Here is a 19,159-nt window from a genome sequence, read left to right on the forward strand (position 1 = left end):
CGCGGCTAAGGCGCGGCAGACCAAGGTGCCGCGGCTAAGGCGCGGCAGCCTATGGTGTCGCGGCTTAACCGCTGCAACCTATGGTGCCGCGGCAGTTAAAGCAGGATGCTACAGCAGTTATAATACAGTTATCTGATGATTATTTAAAGTCCACGTGGCGGAGTATCAGAAATAGAACGTGTGCTGATGTGGAAAAGCAGTTAAACCACGAAAAAGGTGGTTAAAGGTCGTGGGAGAACTGTTTCAAACACGTATGAACGTGGGTGTAACTGCCCCTTTAGCCGCGGCAGTGTCGACTGCCGCGCTCTTTGGCCGCGACAGTGTCGACTGTCGCGCCCTTTAGCCGCGACAGCATCAGCTGCCGCGCCTAAAGAGACAGTTATTGACCAGCTATTTCTTCAGTTATCGTCTAAGGAGGCTATAAATACCCCCCTATAGCCATCATTGACAGGGGCTGAGCATTTTCCAGAGAGATTAGAGCAGAGAGCCTTGAGTTTTGGTGAATTAGAGCAAGAGAGAGAGTCTTCCTTCTTCACAAACATCCTCAAGAAGCTTCTAGCGAGTCCTAGAGATCTAAGCTCAGACTTGATCTTTGGAAGAGTGAACATCTTACATCGATAAGATATTCGCTTCAAATTCTTACTTCGATAAACGAAGGAAGAATCATTAAACCCCTCACGGTTCAATCAGAATCTGTGATTTGGTGGTCCACGAGTCAAAGCGCTCCCGGCACAGGCAAAGATCCCACGAAAGCAGTGATCCAAACAACGATCCTGCGTTTATTTTCTCAAGAGTTGTAATTTTCTTTTTGTTGTGTAAAAGAGTCTTATAAAAAGGCTGTTTTCTTTGAATTTATTGTAATCGACCGAAGATATAATGAATTCCATGACAAAACCAACTTTTGACCCAAACAAGCTGGCGACCACAGTGGGAGCCAACGGTCTCGCTGCCGAGACCGTCGTGTCGCAGCCGATCAAGATTCCAGTTGAATCCATGGTCGAATACGAATTCGACCAAACCAAGTTTGAGGAATATTTCTCATCATCCTCTTCAAGATCTTCAGTATCTCGCAAGTACAAGAGGATCTCACAATTGAGGAAGAGTTGCATGCCAAAGAAGGCACAAAATGAAGACTCTCGCTTGATTGTTGCTGAGAATTTCACTCGCAATACTTCTGCTCACAATGGCTCTTATCTAGTTAAAGAGTCATCGAATCAAAGCCCGCCGGCATTGACGAAAAGAGCTCGTCAGAGACAACGCCAACGCTGTGCTCGCCAAATGGCTAAAGCCTTGGAACAAACCGACGGGGTTCGTTACCACGCGGACCTAGAGTCGAGGAGACATCGAGTGGTTCAGTTGTCTCAACAACCAATCACTCGTATCTCTGCTAAAACAACGACGGATGAATGGACTATTGTCAAAAAGACTCGTTCGACCCTCAAAGAACGTATACAAAAACGTCGTGCAAAAGCTGCTAATGCCCATGCTCTCTCACAACAAAGACGAGAAAAGAGAAAGGAAATGGTGACCAAAGAATCACCAAAACTTCGTCAAGTTTGGATTCCAAAGTCTGGACTTATGCAAAATCAGCATTCGGAGCCCGTTAAGACTCCATACCCACAAGGGGGTGGTTCTAAACGTGCGACTCCCGACATAACCTTGGATCGCTTAAAGACAAAAATAAATTGTCCTGAGAATGCCAACAAGGTTTTATACCCCCAGAAGAAGACGCATTCACCAAATGATATCGTCATACCTGGGAGATCATACCAACAGACGATACGATTTTTTGGCAATCATACCGATGAATCGTATTATCAAGTTGAAGTTGTGAATAATTTTCGAAAGAGAGTTATTCGAGAGATAAACTCTCGTTGTTCCTGTGCGCGACTCGTTAAAACAGCATTATCAGAATGTGACTGTTTCAAACGAGAAGTCATCCCACGAAAAGTCTCTGTATTATCGAAACCTAAGCCGAGACATTTCCGCAAAAGAAGAGCAGCTGTCCAAAATGATGAATTCCCTGAAGTCACCATCAACGTGGCTGATAGAAGAAAGTCTAAACAGCATTCAAGTGACTCAAATCCCGACTTTTCCCCGAAAGGAAAAGTCAATCCAAGAATTGCTCAAAGGATGTCTCGACTCCAATTAGGAGCTATCAGACGCAGAGACTACAAGAGAATGCAAGAAGGAATGTCCTCGGAGGATGAATTCTCGGACACTTATTCTGCAATCGCTTCTGATGATACAATGTCTAGCACAGGACAAATCAGAGAAGTATTCACAATCACTGCTGATCAGTTCACTCAAATACTTCAGGAAGCTCTAGCCAAACAACGTGAAGAAATTAGAGCTGAAGTGAAGACAGAAATGAAGTTGGCTATCCAACAAATGAGAGAACTGTTAACTCAACAGCCTCAACCTCCTGAGTCCAATCAGCGACTTGAATCCAGCCACCACACTCGGAATGTTGTAGAGGACAGTGATCCAGAGGTGGATGAAGTCATTATGGCTGATACACCTCCCAATGGCAATAACGCTGGGGGTGGTTTAACGGATCCTCCCAATAACGATATTGGGGGTGGTTCAATAGCACCTCTCACTGGGGGGGGTCCAATTATCTTTACTCGACATCATTCAGAAAGAAATGAAGACGATGACGGGAAAATGCAAAAACTTGAAGACAAAATCAATGCTTTGATGACGGCTCAAGAAGTTAAGAAGACGGGTATTCCATGTCCTTATCCGAGGGAATGGGATTCAATACCATACCCGACCAAATTCAATCTGATTAACTTCACACCGTTTGAAGGGAAGAGTTCGCCGATTCAACACTTGATTTATTTCAAGTCTCATTTGGGCATAATCTCTGGAAACGAGGCCTTAATGATCCGGTCGTTCGTTGGCACCCTTCGTGGGCCTGCCTTCGATTGGTACCGATGGTTCAAGCCAGGGAGCATCAATTGCTGGGATGACATGGAAAGTTTGTTCCTCAGCAACTTCTTCGATGATGACACCGAAGTGTCAATCGGAACTCTTTTGGATGAGAAGCAAAAAGACGGAGAGTCAGTCGACGATTTTGTCAAACGCTTCCGTGGCAAAGCAATAAATTGCAGAGATCCTATTACAGAGGAGTTCATCCTGCAAACATGTCACAATAACCTCTCCATCGATGTCCTGGAAGCTCTGGGGGTCGTGCCATCCACAACTTGGAAGGAGTTAAAATCTCGGGGTGAACAAGCTGAGCACTTTCTTAAAAGAAAGAAAGCTGAGAGAGGCCAACCAATGACATCTGCAATCATTGAGAATGCGACTCTCGATCCGAGGTTTCAAAAGGAATATTCTTTCGAAGATGATGAAGCTCCAGCCATCTTGGAATACCTCCTCGCTAATGACAAAATCGAGCTACCACCTATTAAAGATCAGGATGGAGCTAAGAGGATTACGGATCCAAACTACTGTGCGTACCACAGAAGGGTTCTTCATCCCACCGAGATTTGCTTTGGACTCAAAAACAAGATCCAAGCCCTAATTGACTCCGGCGTCATAACGACGAAAGAAGTCGAGTAAAGACGACCATACAACTCCAGTGGGTGCACGAGTATAAACTGTTTCCCCACACTCCGAAAAGTATACGAGTATAAACTGCTCCTTAATACTCCAACAGGTATATGAGTCTAAACTATTTCCTTTCTTTCACGGGAAGTTCCTGAAGAATGCCATGCATGGTACTTTTAAGGATAACCCGATCATATAGCTAAACATAATGATAAACTCAGTTTCGCAAGAAAAAGCTGGGGGTGGATGGTTCATGTAACGGAAGTTCCCGAAAGAATGCTATATGTAATTTTCTTAGGAATAACCCGATCATTACAAACAAAGTGTTAAACACTACATCCCCACGGTGATTTCCGAATACTCTTTTGCTGAGATGAGATTCGATCACCTCTTTAGATCAATCTTCCCTCACAAAATTCCCATTTTGGTCAAACCTTTAAACAGTTAGGACCAAAGCCAAAATCCCCTCTCGATTCGTTCCATGAACGAGAGGTCCACAAATTGAACGATCAAACCTTTAAACAGTTAGGATCGTCTCAAATTCCCATCTTGGTCAAACCTTTAAACAGTTAGGACCAAAGCCAAAATCCCCTCTCGATTCGTTCCATGAACGAGAGGTCCACAAATTGAACGATCAAACCTTTAAACAGTTAGGATCGTCTCAAATTCCCATCTTGGTCAAACCTTTAAACAGTTAGGACCAAAGCCAAAATCCCCTCTCGATTCGTTCCATGAACGAGAGGTCCACAAATTGAACGATCAAACCTTTAAACAGTTAGGATCGTCTCAAATTCCCATCTTGGTCAAACCTTTAAACAGTTAGGACCAAAGCCAAAATCCCCTCTTGATTCGTTCCATGAACGAGAGGTCCACAAATTGAATGATCAAACCTTTAAACAGTTAGGATCATCTCAGAACTCCCTCTTGGTCAAACCTTACTACAGTTAGGACCAAAACCAAAATCCCCTTTCGATTCCTTCCACGAACGAGAGGTCCAGCTTCGATTTGTGCAATCAAAACTATAAAAGTTAAGATTGCTTCCAATCTCAATTGATCAAACCTTATTCAGATTCTCTGAATAGAAATCCCAATTTAAATTTCCTTTGTACCAGGAGATAGAATATAAAATTCTTCCTCTCCGATTCCGGGTTCATCTCTACCAACAAACAAGAGACCAGGAGATAGAATATAAAATTCTTCCTCTCCATCATCGGGTTCATCTCTACCAACAAACAAGAGACCAGGAGATAGAATATAAAATTCTTCCTCTCCGATTTCGGGTTCATCTCTACCAACAAACAAGAGACCAGGAGATAGAATATAAAATTCTTCCTCTCCATCATCGGGTTCATCTCTACCAACAAACAAGAGACCAGGAGATAGAATATAAAATTCTTCCTCTCCATCATCGGGTTCTATACCAATTCAGTGGTAAAAGTTGAATCTACAAGAGCAAATACCGACTTCAATTCAGGATCTTGACAACGGTCAAGCGATAAACGCGACGCTGGGAGAATTTTAGCTATTCTACGAAGAACTGAATAGACTAAAAGCAGAAAAGATCAAGCATTGAAGTCATGTACAAGTCCTTCCACATGATCTACTCAACCAAGCATTGAAGGGATCGTAAGCAAGACTTATCTTATCCAAAGTATCCCAGAACTCCTCTATAAAAGAATGAGTCTGGAATACTTTGGAGGGGGTATCTGTAGGCGTCAAAAAATGCTGAAAGATATCCAAATACAGGGAAAACCACCCAAAATTGACAAATATGAACTGTCTCGCCAGCGAGACAGACTTTGCTGTCTCGCCAGCGAGACAGTGTTTACTGTCTCGCTAGCGAGACAGTGTTCTCGCCGTGCGAGACAGAATTTACTGTCTCGCACGTGAGACAGCTTTCAGATGGTCAAAACTACCTTTGTAACTGCCCTACACGTGGCCACTAACTGTTCAAGAACGTGGGAAACGTCGTGGGCGAGAATCACGTGGATAACTGCCAAAATAACGGAGTTTGAAACGTGGGAAAGCAGTTACATCGAAAACTGCCAGAAATGTAGACAGTATTTTACTGTCTCGCTGGGCGAGACAGCAAATTTACTGTCTCGCTGGGCGAGACAGCAAACACTGTCTCGGCCAGCGAGACAGCAAACACTGTCTCGCCCGCCGAGACAGCAAATGCTGTCTCGCGAGCACTGTTCATCCTATGGGTATAAATACCCCCTGAAATCGATTTTCTGAAGAGGGGCTGATCATTTTGAGCACTTCAGAGCAATCCAGAGCACAGAGAGAGCAGAGGTGCTGATCTTACGGCCAATCCTTGATAATCAGGCTTTGACTTGATTTCAAGAAGAACGACTATCTTACATCGATAAGATATCGTTTCAATTTCTCACTTCGATAAACGAAGTCAGAATCATAAACCCCTCACGATTCAATCAGAATCTGTGATTTGGTGGTCCACGAGTCAAAGCGCTCCCGGCACAGGCAAAGATCCCACGAAAGCAGTGATCCAAACAACGATCCTGCGTTTATTTTCTCAAGAGTTGTAATTTTCTTTTTGTTGTGTAAAAGAGTCTTATAAAAAGGCTGTTTTCTTTGAATTTATTGTAATCGACCGAAGATATAATGAATTCGACAACAAATTCGACTTTTGGCGAAAACAATGACAAATACACAGAAAACAATACTCAAAGTAAATGACGAGAGATATACGTGGTTCGGCAAATTTGCCTACGTCCATGGGAGGGGTGAAGGGAGATTCCACTATGATGGAGAACACTGACGACTTGCACAACCCACACGCTCCTCCCAAAGAGATGAAGCTTCGATTTTACCCAAGAGAAGACAACCTCTTTCTTGTTCAATCCCTCTAAGTTCTCTCTCCTTTCTCTCGTCAAGATCTCTCCTTTTCAGATCCAAAATCTCTGTTACACGTTATATCGTAAGTATAGCACGTTAACATGTAAGTATAACACGTTAAATTGTAAGTATAACACGTTATATCGTAAGTATAGCACGTTAACATGTAAGTATAACACGTTAAATTGTAAGTATAACACGTTATATCGTAAGTATAACACGTTAACATGTAAGTATAGCACGTTGACCCGCTACACTTACATGATAACCCGCTACACTTACAGTGCAACCCACTACCCTTACATGATAACCCGCTACACTTTCAATCACAAACATAGATATGTTACAAAACATCCTCTACACTTAACACGGTACATTTTCAATCACAAACACCATCACAAGCTGAAATATGCTACAAACTCATCACTACATTCAGTCACAATTTTAGAGATCATACAAATTTTAACAATGACCAATTTTAACATCCTCGCATATATGTTACAAAACATCCTCGCATATTACAAAACATCCTCACATATATGTTACAAAACATCCTCACATATTACAAAACATCCTCGCATATATGTTACACTTGCAGCACAAATTGAAATATGTTACAAAACATCCTCGCATATATGTTACAAAACATCTTCACATGTATTTCAGATACATTCACAGTCACAAACTTAGCCAAAAGCTGAGAAATGTTACAAAACATACTCACACATATTTCAGATACATATATTACAGAACAATTTTAACTTAAATCCAGTTTTCCCTCTTCTTTCTTCTTTCTTGTTTTTCCTTTTCTAGCTGGCCCATTACTCGTCTCGGAGGCTCAACGCGCTACAAGCATCATTAGGAACAAATTTAAGTATATAAACAACTCTCAACATGCAAAGAATAATAAAGAATGTAATAGATAGTTGCAAACTTGGGTTAAAGGCTTTGTTGTTGTTTGCTATAATGACTAATTCCTACAAAGCTTCTTGCTCTCTGATTCCTCCACAATACATGAAAGAACATCAAATAAAAAGCATTTTGTAGAAGCACAATACCCCTTACCAAAACCATGTCAGTCATACCCAGAATCAAACATCAAACTACCACGATATCATAGGCAACAACAATTTAGAACTAATATTAATAGAACCAATGATGAACCATGTCAGTCATTTTCAAGGAAACAAAGAAGGACAAGGAGCAAACCAAATATAATTTTGACAGGACAAAAACCCCATAATAATAACAGAGAACCAATAAGTCAAAGTTGTAATAAAAATGAATTCGTTGCTGGCTTATACCGATGGCAAACGTTCATAAGTAGAGCACAAACCTATTTGGCAGTCTACTCATTACCACACATGTAATTATTCAAAAAAGAACAAGTACCGGTTGACGCACACACCAATTACCAATTGTTCATGTGTAAATTTCTTATTTCTGCTTATCGTTGATTTATGTGGTAATCAAATTCAAAATAACATCCATTCACTTACATATATGCCATGTTAATTACAAAATCCTAATAATAGAAGCATTAAGAGACCTAGGAACCCTAATTAAAAAAAATTTATCATTCTAGATTCAAGTAATATAGTCGAGACTGGCAATGGATCACGCGTAACAATGGGCGGACCTCTCCCTAGTAATCGAATATTACCGAATTTGAAATGGGTTTCGGTTCCAGTTTTGTTCTCAGTTTGAAACAGTTGACTTCTAATTAGGTTTTCAGTTAATAAAAGGAGAAGTGGGGGTCATCTGATAAGATTCACTTACCAATAGCTTATTGGGTAAGAATACTTGAGGGGCAGAGAAGCGGCAGCGGGAAACGTCGAAAGGATTTGACGGCGGCGAGAAAAATCGTCGGTGAGAGGAGGAGGGAGATACTGGGTAGGAAAATGAGCGGGCTACGGCTAGACGGTTGGAGATGGGCGACGACGAAAATGGGATGTCGTTTTTTCAATTTAGGGCTGAGGTGAAATGGGGAAGATGAGAGAGTACTGGGTTTTATTGGGCCAATCAAAGGGGTATTTTGGGGTTTTTACAATCATTTTGTATAAATATAAGTAGTAAAAGTATTGTATTTTAGAATTGGCTTTAAAGACAAATACCAAAAGTGAATTGGGTCTAAAGATACAAATAATAGTACTTGGGTTTAAAAATAAATGGGAGTAAACAAATAGGCCTAAAGACAAAAACCCCATATTTTAAATATTCAGATGTGGACCTCGATATTTAGTTATGATATATCATAGGACAAAACAATCTAATCACCTTTGAATTATCGATGAACTTTCAATTTCCCTCGTAAATTATTGATTTATCTATTTTCTCTTAAATTATAGTTATATATTCAATATAGTCATTTGGTAAGCCTCTAGTCAAATATTTAACCAATTAATGATGTGACGCTGTTATTTTGTATTTTTTGAATGTTTTGCAATTATAAAATTGTTTTTCCTATTTCATTAATGTCATCTATTCCTTTACACTGTTTCATCACAAAATTCAATTGTATTCATAGAAAATAGCTATGTGACATCCGTATATGTATTTGTAATTGTAAGTTAACAAATACACATATCACATGTATCTTTGGATATCCACTCACCAACAGTCCACCCGATTAGGGGTGCACGCGGTCTGGATACGGCTCGAAATAGATGTTTGCCACATCCATATCTGCTTACCCATACCGGATGCGATACAGATACAAATATACCTCGGTAAGGAAAATTCATATCTATATCAGCTAAAATCGCATACAGTTACAGATATAGATGCAGATATAAAGCAGATATGTATGTGGATACAAAACAGATATGATTAAAACTAGACAATGTTGAGAATAACATAGTTCATATGATACAAAAGAGGTCGTTAATATGTTCATTATAACTAAAAAGCAAAGATTGGATATATTGATAATCAAAATTAACCATGAATCCATAATTTAAGAGTTGAAACTATCGTAAGAGTATCCCTAATATGTATTCGAATATTTCGGATACAGATATGGATATTTCACTATAAAACTATATCTATAATCATATCCTATCAGTTATAGATTTGAATAACTATATCTGTATCTAACGAATATGGTTACGGATATTTCATCAGACACGAATACAATTTAGCACCCCCACACCCGATATATGTTAGCATATACTTACTGATATTTCATCGTATACGGATACGGTTTAGCACCCCACACCCGATATATACAAGCTTTGTTGGATTCGGATTATAAGAAGCTATAAACAAACGAACCCACACCGAGAAAAACCACTACTAAAAAATGCTGCTCTCTCCTCCCTCATCCTCTCCTGTCTCACTCTCTCCCCTAAAAACTCTGAAGCCCAAAACCCCGCAAAAGTTCACAATCACAGCGAGCGCTTCGACCAAGAGAAGCAGAGGAGAAGATGACTACCACTCAATCCTCAAAGCCCTCAACTCCAAAGGCCGCAGAACCCCGAGAAAATCCCTCGGCCAGGTACCCACTTCAACAAAAAATTTGGAAAAAAAAAACATAAAATGGGACCAAAATTGATATGGGGCTTGGGTTTTTGATTGTTTTCTTGCAGCATTACATGGTGAATTCGAGCATCAATGAGCAGCTGGCCGCTGCGGCTCAGGTTGGAGATGGGGATGTTGTTCTCGAGATTGGGCCTGGCACTGGATCGCTTACTAATGTTCTTATTGGTGCTGGGGCCACTGTGATTGCTGTTGAAAAGGTTTCAATGGATTTTGATTTCAATTTCATTCCATTGAAGTATATTTTGTGCTCAGAAATTAATGTGATTTCTCGGTTACATGAATCTTTTGTAGTAGATTTTTCTGAGTGCTAATATATAAACAATATCTTTCTGAATTAAAAATAGAAAACAAAAATAATTTATTAAGAAGAACAATAAGGTGTTCATCTTATTTAGAGGTTTGGTACATAATCCAACAAATTTTAATGTGGTTATAATTAATATGATTTGTTATTCGTAAAAAAAATAACATATTTGTTATTTCGATTGAAGTCTGTATAGTGTTTCAAGGGAGATTTTACCGAGATTTTAGTGATATTGCATGACTACTGTTGGTTTCAGGATCCACACATGGCCGTTCTTGTGAAGGAAAGATTTGCGGGTTCCAAACAATTAATGGTATGAAACTGTCTTATCCTACAAATCTTTTATGTTTTCTTCATATTCTTAAACAGAATGGTGTAAAAAACTGATTCGAAATTACACACAGGCATTGCACTCTGCACACATTTATAGAGAGTTGCACAACTCTGATGCTAATTTCTTTGGTTCAATAATTGGTCAAAACTTTAATTGAAAGTTAATTTATTATGTGCACATCAAAGTTTGCAATTTTCATGGGCTATATAACCCATGTTTTTTGACAATTTTGGTTCGTTTTGAATGGATGTAAATAAATTATATGCACATCAAAATTCATCATTATCATAAGCTATAACCCACAATTTATCAATTTTGGTTCGTTTCCAACAAATGTTAATTTATTATGTGTACATCAAAATTTGCTATTTTCAGGCTATAACCCATAATTTTTTTACAATTTTTGTTTGTTTTTAATTAATGAAAATAAATTATGTGAACATCAAAATTTACAATTTTCATGAAATATAACCTATGATTTTTTGTAAGTTTATTATGTATACAAAAAATTATGATTTTCATGAGCTATGACCCACAATTTTTTAAAATTTTGATTTGTTTTGAACAAATGTAATTAAATTAAGTGTACATCAAAATTCGTGTTTTTTATGAGCTATAACCCACGAATTTCGTAAATTTCAATTCGTTTCAAACAAAAGTAAATTTATTTTATGTACATAAAATTTGCGATTTTCATGGGCTATAACCCATAATTTTTGACAATTTTGGTCCATCTTGAATGAATGTAAATAAATTCTATGTACATTAAATTTGGCAATTTCAATGAACTATAACTCATGATGTTTGTCAATTCAGGTTTTTTACGAAAGAAAGCAAAATAATTATTGTACATTAAAATTTATGATTTCCACGACTTATAATCCATGATTTTTGTCTATTTTGGTTCCTTTCGAATAAATGTAAATTAATTATTTGTACATCAAAATTCATGATTTTCATGAGCTATAACCCACAATTTGTCAATTTTTGCTTGTTCTATATGAAAGTTAATTTATTTTATGTACATTAAAATTTATGATTTTCATGGACTATAACTCATAATTTTGTAACAATTTTTGTTTATTTTGTATGAATGTAAATAAATTATGTAAACATCAAAATTCATAATTTTCATGAGCTAATATTTTGTTAGTTTTGATTCGTTTCGAATGAAAGTAAATTTAATGTGTTCATCAAAATTAACGATTTTCATGGGCGATGACTAATTATTTTTTGACAATTTTGGTTTATTTTGAATGAATGTAAATAAATTATGTGTACATCAAATTAGCGAATTCTATGAGCTATAACCCATAAAATTTATCAATTTTGGTTCGTTTTGAAAGAAAGTAATTTTATTTTGTGTATATCAAAGTTTGCGATTTTTATAGGCTATATAACCCATGATTTTTGACAAATTTGGTTCGTTTTGAACGAATGTAAATAAATTATGTGTACATCAATTTTGCAGACTTTCATGAGCTATACTCACAATTTTTATTTGTTTTGAAAGGAAGTATGTTTAAGATTGTGATTTTTATGAGTTGTAATCCATGATTTTGGTACGTCCAAATCATGATTTTCATAAGATATACCCACGGTTTATCAATATTGGTCGTTCAAATGAAGTTAATTCTTATTTGTACATTAAAATTGCATTTTTCATGGGCTGTAACTCATAATTTTTGATAATTTACATTCGTATTGAACGAATTTAAATAAATTATATGTCCATCAAGTTCATAAATTTCATGAGCTATAACCCACAAATTTTATCAATTTTGATCATTTCGGACAACTGTAAAACATTAAAATTTGCTATTTTTCGTAAGCACCCATCAAATTTTCTAGTTTGATTTATTATGGTTATATCAAAATTTGCGATTTTCATGGTCTACAAATATATGATTTATTGATAATTTTGGTTCATTTTAAGCAAATGTAAATATATTATGTGTACATTAAAATTTCAATTTGCATTAGCTCTAACTCACGGTTTCTATCAATTTCGGTTCATTTTAAAGTTTGTAATTTTATAGGCTATAACCCATGATTTTTAAAAATTTTGGTTCGTTTTGAACGAATGTAAATAAATTATGTGTACATTAAATTTGGAGATTTTCATGAGCCATACTCACAATTTTTGTTCGTTCCGAAAGGAAGTAAGTTTATTAAGCGCACATTAAAATTTGTGATTTCCATGAGATATAATCCATGATTTTGGTACATCTAAATCATGATTTTTATAAGATATAATCCATTCTTTATCAATATTGGTCATTCAAATGAAGTTAATTCTTATTTGTACATTAAAATTTGTGATTTTCATGGGTCACAATCCATAATTTTTGATAATTTACATTCGTATTGAACGAATGTAAATAAATTATATGTACATCAAATTCACAATTTTCATCAAATTTGCAATTTTTATCAAATTCACAATTTTCATGAGATATAACCCCACGAATTTTATCAACTTTGGTTCATTTCAGACGACTGTAAAACATCAAAATTTGCTTAAGTTTCATAAGCACCCATGAATTTTTCTATTTTGGTTCATTTCGAACGAAAATAAATTTGTTATGGTTATATCAAATTTTGCGATTTTCATGGTCTATAAACATATGATTTTTGATAATTTTGGTTTGTTTTAAAAAAAATATAAATAAATTATTTGTACATTAAAATTTCAATTTGCATTAGCTATATCTTACAATTTCTATCAAGTTTGGTTCATTTCAAACAAAAGTAAATCAATTATGCATATATAAAATTTTATGATTTTCACGGGTTAAAATCCACAATTTTTGTAATTTTGGTTCATTTCAAAAGATTTTAAATTAATTATATATGCATCACAATTCACAGTATTCATGAGCTATAATCCATGAATTTTGTCAATTTTTGCTTCGTTTTGGATGGAAGTGAATTTATTATGTGTACATCAAAATTTACGAATTCATGGGTTGTATAACCCACATTTTTTGACAATTTTTCTTCATTTTAAACAAATATAAATAAATCACTTGTAAATAAATCACTTGTACATAAAAATTTTATGTATAACCCATAACTTTTGTCAATTTTGTTTTGCTTCTAATGAAAGTAAATTTATTGTACATACTTTAAAAGTTGCAATTTTTATGGGCTATTACCTACAATGTTGACACTGGTTCGTTTTGCACGAAAGTAAATAAATTATGTGTACATTAAATTTCTCGAATTTAATGAGCTATAGCACAATTTCAGTCATTTACTGTTTTTTTCAAAAGAAAGTATTATGTATACATTGAAATTAGCAATTTTTATGGGCTATTCCCTTGATTTTTGAAAATTTTCATTAGTTTTGAGTGAATGTAAATAAACTATTTGTACATCAAAATTAGCGATTTTCATGAGATATAACTCACGATTTCTGTCAGTTTAGATTTGTTTCGAACGAAAGCAAATTAATTAAGTGTACACTAAAAGTTGTGATTTCCAAGGGTTATAATCCACGACTTTTGTCCATTTTTTTCGTTTTGAAGAAACGTAAGTTTATTATGTATGCATAAAAATTTGTGAAATTCATGAGCTATAACTTATGATTTGACGACTTTTGTTCGTTCAAATGAAAATTAATTTATATGTATACATCAAAATTTGCGATTATCATGGACTATAACCTATGATTTACGATAATTTTTGTTTGTTTTGAACAAATATCATTAAATTATTTGTACATTGAAATTCGCGAAATTTATAAGCTATAACCCATATATTTGTCAATTTTGGTTCATTTCAAACGAAAGTTAAATTATTATGTGTACGTCAAATTTTTTTATTTTCATGCCCTATTACCCATGGTTTTTGACAATTTGGGTTATTTTAAATGATTTTTGACAATTTTGTCAAATATTGTTCATTTTGAATAAAAGTAAATTTATTATGCGCACATTAAAATTTGTGATTTTCATAGCCTATAACCCGTGCTTTTAAACAATTTTCATTCATTTTGGACAAATGTAAACAAATTATGTGTACATCAAAATTAGCAATTTTCATAAGTTATAACTCACACTTTCTGTCAATTTCGAGTCGTTATGACCGAAAGCAAATATATTATGTGTACATAAAGAATTTGCGATCATAGGCAATAACCCATGATTTTTATCAGATTTTGTTCAGTGAAGAACAATAGATTAGATATGGCTACAAATGCCTTACCTAAAGATTCAATATATATTTACAATAGACCTGCTTTACAATAGACCTGCTGAGGATTCATAAGCAAGGCTTCTTAATCACCATCTTTCTATCATTGAAGTTCCGTGCATTTTGATTTCACTTTTCGAATTATGTTAGGATGATTTAGAATACAATTAGGTCAAATTTTTGTTTCATAAGAATATAAAGAAGGATGATATTTTTAATTGACTATACAATATACTTAATTCAATATTTTTAAGATAATCACTACAGGTATTGAAAGAAGATTTTGTTAAATGTGACATTCGTTCTCATTTGAGCTCTGTGCTGGAGGACAAGAAGTATGCAAAGGTGAGAATTTAAACAGAAGAATTTACCTCACTCGTGTATGTGCAAACAATGTGGATGTTTGGTTTTCTCCTTTTAACTTACGTTATTTTGTATATTCAGAGAAATATACATATTTGTGTGTTTTCATGTATACATACATACATATCGTATGTATGCGTGTTTGTGTTCGTATTCACATGCTTATCCGACATAAATAAATTCCTTGTTTGTTATTTCTCTTTGTAGGTGGTTGCTAATATCCCATTCAATATAAGTACTGATGTTGTGAAGTTGCTTCTTCCAATGGGTGACATCTTTTCTGAAGTTGTGCTGTTGCTTCAGGTTTGTCCTTTGTACTGCCTTTTAACCATCCGGAGCCTTCACAACTGTGGTATCTATCCACTGCTGTCATCAGTTATCTTGTTGACTTTCTTGTTTTCATGAGATGCACAGATGAAGAATTATACTGCGATTGAAGGAATTTATTTTATCCATCTTAAATCATAAATACCAAGATTAATCCTAATCTTTTGGTTATGAGAGGTTCCAGATCTTAGCCGGGCTATGTGTCCTTTGTCCTTAAAATATTCAATACATTGAACCACTTGCGGTATCCCTCACAGTAAGTAACACCTGTATGAGAACTAGAGGATGCATTCGTCATTATAAAAGACTTTTATCAGCCCAAGCATGATAAAACTAAAAATTGGAGTATACAGTAAAAAGCATTTTGATAATTAAAAAAGGATTGTTTCATGTTTTGCAATGATTTAGGGTGACTAATGTCTTGGTTGTTTTGCTAAGTCATAAGTTTAAAATTCCTTCTTGGTCGTTTTGCTAAGTCATAAGTTCAAAATTCCTTGAACTTCATGCAGAATTCAGTACAAATGTCACGATAGCAGAAGTTCACTTATTACTTTTGCCTGAGGATAGTTATGATTATTGATGTTTATGTTCAGTGAATTCTGAAGTAATTACCTGTTGTAGGATGAGACCGCATTACGATTGGTAGATGCTTCCTTAGGCTCATCGGAATATCGGCCCATCAACATCTTTGTAAACTTTTATTCAGGTAATGTGATCACTCCTGATTTGTTTTCATGTGCACCATATATTGCTCTTTTTATGAAAAGCATATATTTTTGGACATGGATAACCAATAAAGACTTTGGAATGACTCTGTTGGAGATATTTTTCTTAATTGTATGCCACAATAAACTCAGAATGAGAACGGTCTGACTTCTGAACTTTTCTCCTGCGGAGGCTTTTCTCTAATTTAATCATAGTTATTGGGTGATATTATTTATGACTCTAATGTCATGTTTCCTTGTAACTTTTCAGATCCTGAATACAAGTTTAAAGTTGAAAGATCAAATTTTTTCCCTCAACCAAATGTAAGAATTTTTTTTATCAACAGCTTTATTAATATGAGTATTTTCAACGTTAACTGTATATATGTTTTATTAACTTATCACCATAATCATCATAATTGTTATATTAGGAACAGTTCAAGCAAGTAGTTTTGATTTGGGACTAAACACAACTCTAACCAAATACCACTGTAATAGTAGCATTGATGCTTCTCATTTTTCAGGTAGATGCAGCTGTTGTTAGATTTAAGTTGAAGAAAAGTTCAGAATGCCCATCAGTTTCTTCCACAAAAAGCTTCTTTTCAATGGTATTTTTTACATTTGGGTCTTATAGTGATTCAAATTTAATCCATTTTTCGATTACTCATAGAAATAAAAGGTAACATGAGAACCAGTTTTCCGTCTCCTTTTGCCTATCTGTAGGTTGGTATTAATAGACCTTTAACATTAAGTACCCTGAAATCATCGAAGTTACTTGCACCAAATGATTGTAGCTATTCCATGAACCTGAAATCGTCTATTATTCTTTTTTGTTTCCTTTTAGGTGAGTTCTGCATTTAATGGGAAAAGAAAAATGCTGAGAAAATCACTTCAGCATCTATGTTCATCCCAAAATATAGAAGCTGCCCTCAAGGATGTGGATCTTCCGACTACGGTAAGTTTTTCATCACTTCTTTGCCGGCTAACTTCAGTATGTTACTTCTCAAGACACCTTGAATGATTCATTGCAGGCAAGGCCTGGAGAGCTTACGCTTGATAATTTTGTGAGGCTGCATAATTCAATTTCAAGATTTAGAATCTTGGATGTCAAAGAGTAGATTTGGCACCATTCTTTTCATGCGAAAAATCAGTGCAATTAGCAACTATGAGAGTAATACTTCACACAAAAGAACAGGTAAATCACAATGCATCGAGTTTCTTAGAGGATGAATTTACAGATAAAAAGAAAAACCTTCAACCTCTACCAAGCATTCATGATCTAGTTTCACTTTTATCAACAAAACCAGACCATTTAACTTGAATCCTGTCTAATGGCTCAAAGTCTATGAAGAAACAACTTTCTACTATATTATGTCCCAGGAAAAACAACAAATACATGGTTATAGAGTTTTCAGTCTGCTGTTCAGAAAACTTGGGGATAGCGTATTGCAATTAAATGTGGTACAGGATAATCATTTCAGGCCCTGTTGCAATTTGAGGCGGTTATCTATAATTTAGTGCAAAAAGAACATTGTCCAAACACATGGAGAAAGGTCCTATGTTCAATGGAATTTTTTTGGGTTAATTGCAAACAGACACCCTGCAGTATCACCTAATTGCAAAGAGACCCTCTGTAGTTCTCTTTGTTGCGAGTAGACCCCCTGTAGTTCTACTTGTTGCAAATAGACCCCTATCGTATTGGCCCGAGTGTGAATAACACCCCCTCAGTGAACTTTTTCGACTCTTTTAAAAGTTAAAAAAATTAGTAATTGGGTGTCTATCCTCACCAAATAGAACCATATGAGGTCCATCCACCTTCTCAAATATTTTAAAAGATTTCGAGAGTGGGAAAAAAAATTCAGTCAGGGTGTTATTTGCAGCAACTAGAACTATAGGGGTTTTATTTGCAACAAATAAAACTATGCGGGGTCTCTTTGCAATTGGATGATACTGCAGGGGGTCTGTTCGTAATTAACCCTTCAAAAATTTTTTTTTCTCCCATTGTTCCCTTGACAATTTCTGACTGAAACATCGTATTGCAGGTGACATACTCCCAGAGATCGCAAATCAAGTGAACGACGCATAACACGGTTTACTATTTGTTGTATGATCTCCCCACTCAAAAGTTCGAAAAGTAAAGAAAGAACGGAAGAAGAAAACCTTCGGTTGAACTGGGGAATGGATTTCTCAACGATGAAATAGAAGTAGGAACAAGCAAGGAATTGGTGAATCCACATGGGAACTCATAAGCTGCGCATGAAGCTTCATTCAATTTGGTCATGCAAAAGGGGTCCAAGCTTCTTGGTTTTTGGAAAAGACTTCATATATTCATGACCACAATGGATTCCAAGCTTCTTGTGCAATCTTGTATTTTCAAATAAGGACATTTATGGCATTGTGTTATAAGAAAGCGGTGCATAATATCATCAACACCCCCCCAAGAAGGATATTCTTTCATGTGATTCTTGTGCAACGTTCGCATGCGAATTTGGGCGAATTTGGGGGGGAATGAAAGAAATAGTTAAGAAAATCTTTATACAGGTACCAAGTAAAGGATGAGCAGTTAAGAAGCTGCTTTCCCTTATTTATATATATATCTTTCTTGAGTAATATCCTCTCTCACTAGTGAAAAGGAAAAATGAAGCGAGGCATCTCTATCCACTGACATCTCTCTTTGCTACATCACTATCCTACAGTCAAATATAGAAGTACTCTTCAAAATAAATAAATTGGTCAAGTAAAGGGTCTGATAAAAAAAAAAGAAAAATCTTTTCTGTGTTGGCTGCTTAATCTTTTCGCATCTCTGTATTATATTCATGCCTTCAGAGATAGATAGGGGTCACTAGCAAAAGCCAATAACAACTTAACAAGTTTCCATCCTCTCATCAACTTGGAAAGTTGGTGTATTTCTTTCTGGGCCTTAACACCCTCCACTATGCAATTCTTGGATTGGGGAAGCATCAAGCGCCACAA

General features: G+C 35.7%; 1 protein-coding gene across 2 annotated transcripts; it reads left to right on the top strand.

The window, feature by feature from the left end:
• LOC109822006 (ribosomal RNA small subunit methyltransferase, chloroplastic) lies at positions 9,690–18,643 on the top strand. Of its 2 annotated transcripts, XM_020388158.1 has the most exons (11): positions 9,690–9,913; positions 10,005–10,154; positions 10,518–10,574; positions 15,060–15,137; positions 15,363–15,458; positions 16,104–16,188; positions 16,458–16,510; positions 16,711–16,794; positions 17,031–17,141; positions 17,218–17,381; positions 18,229–18,643. In XM_020388158.1, exons 1-10 carry the CDS (start codon positions 9,719–9,721, stop codon positions 17,302–17,304), a joined length of 996 nt encoding a protein of 331 aa, XP_020243747.1. In that variant the 5' UTR covers positions 9,690–9,718; the 3' UTR covers positions 17,305–17,381; positions 18,229–18,643. The 2 variants fall into 2 exon arrangements, with proteins under 2 accessions (XP_020243747.1, XP_020243748.1); XM_020388159.1 differs by lacking the exon at positions 17,218–17,381.

The sequence above is a fragment of the Asparagus officinalis genome, chromosome 8, assembly GCF_001876935.1.
Source record: "Asparagus officinalis chromosome 8, Aspof.V1, whole genome shotgun sequence".
NCBI classification, from domain to species: Eukaryota; Viridiplantae; Streptophyta; class Magnoliopsida; order Asparagales; family Asparagaceae; genus Asparagus; species Asparagus officinalis.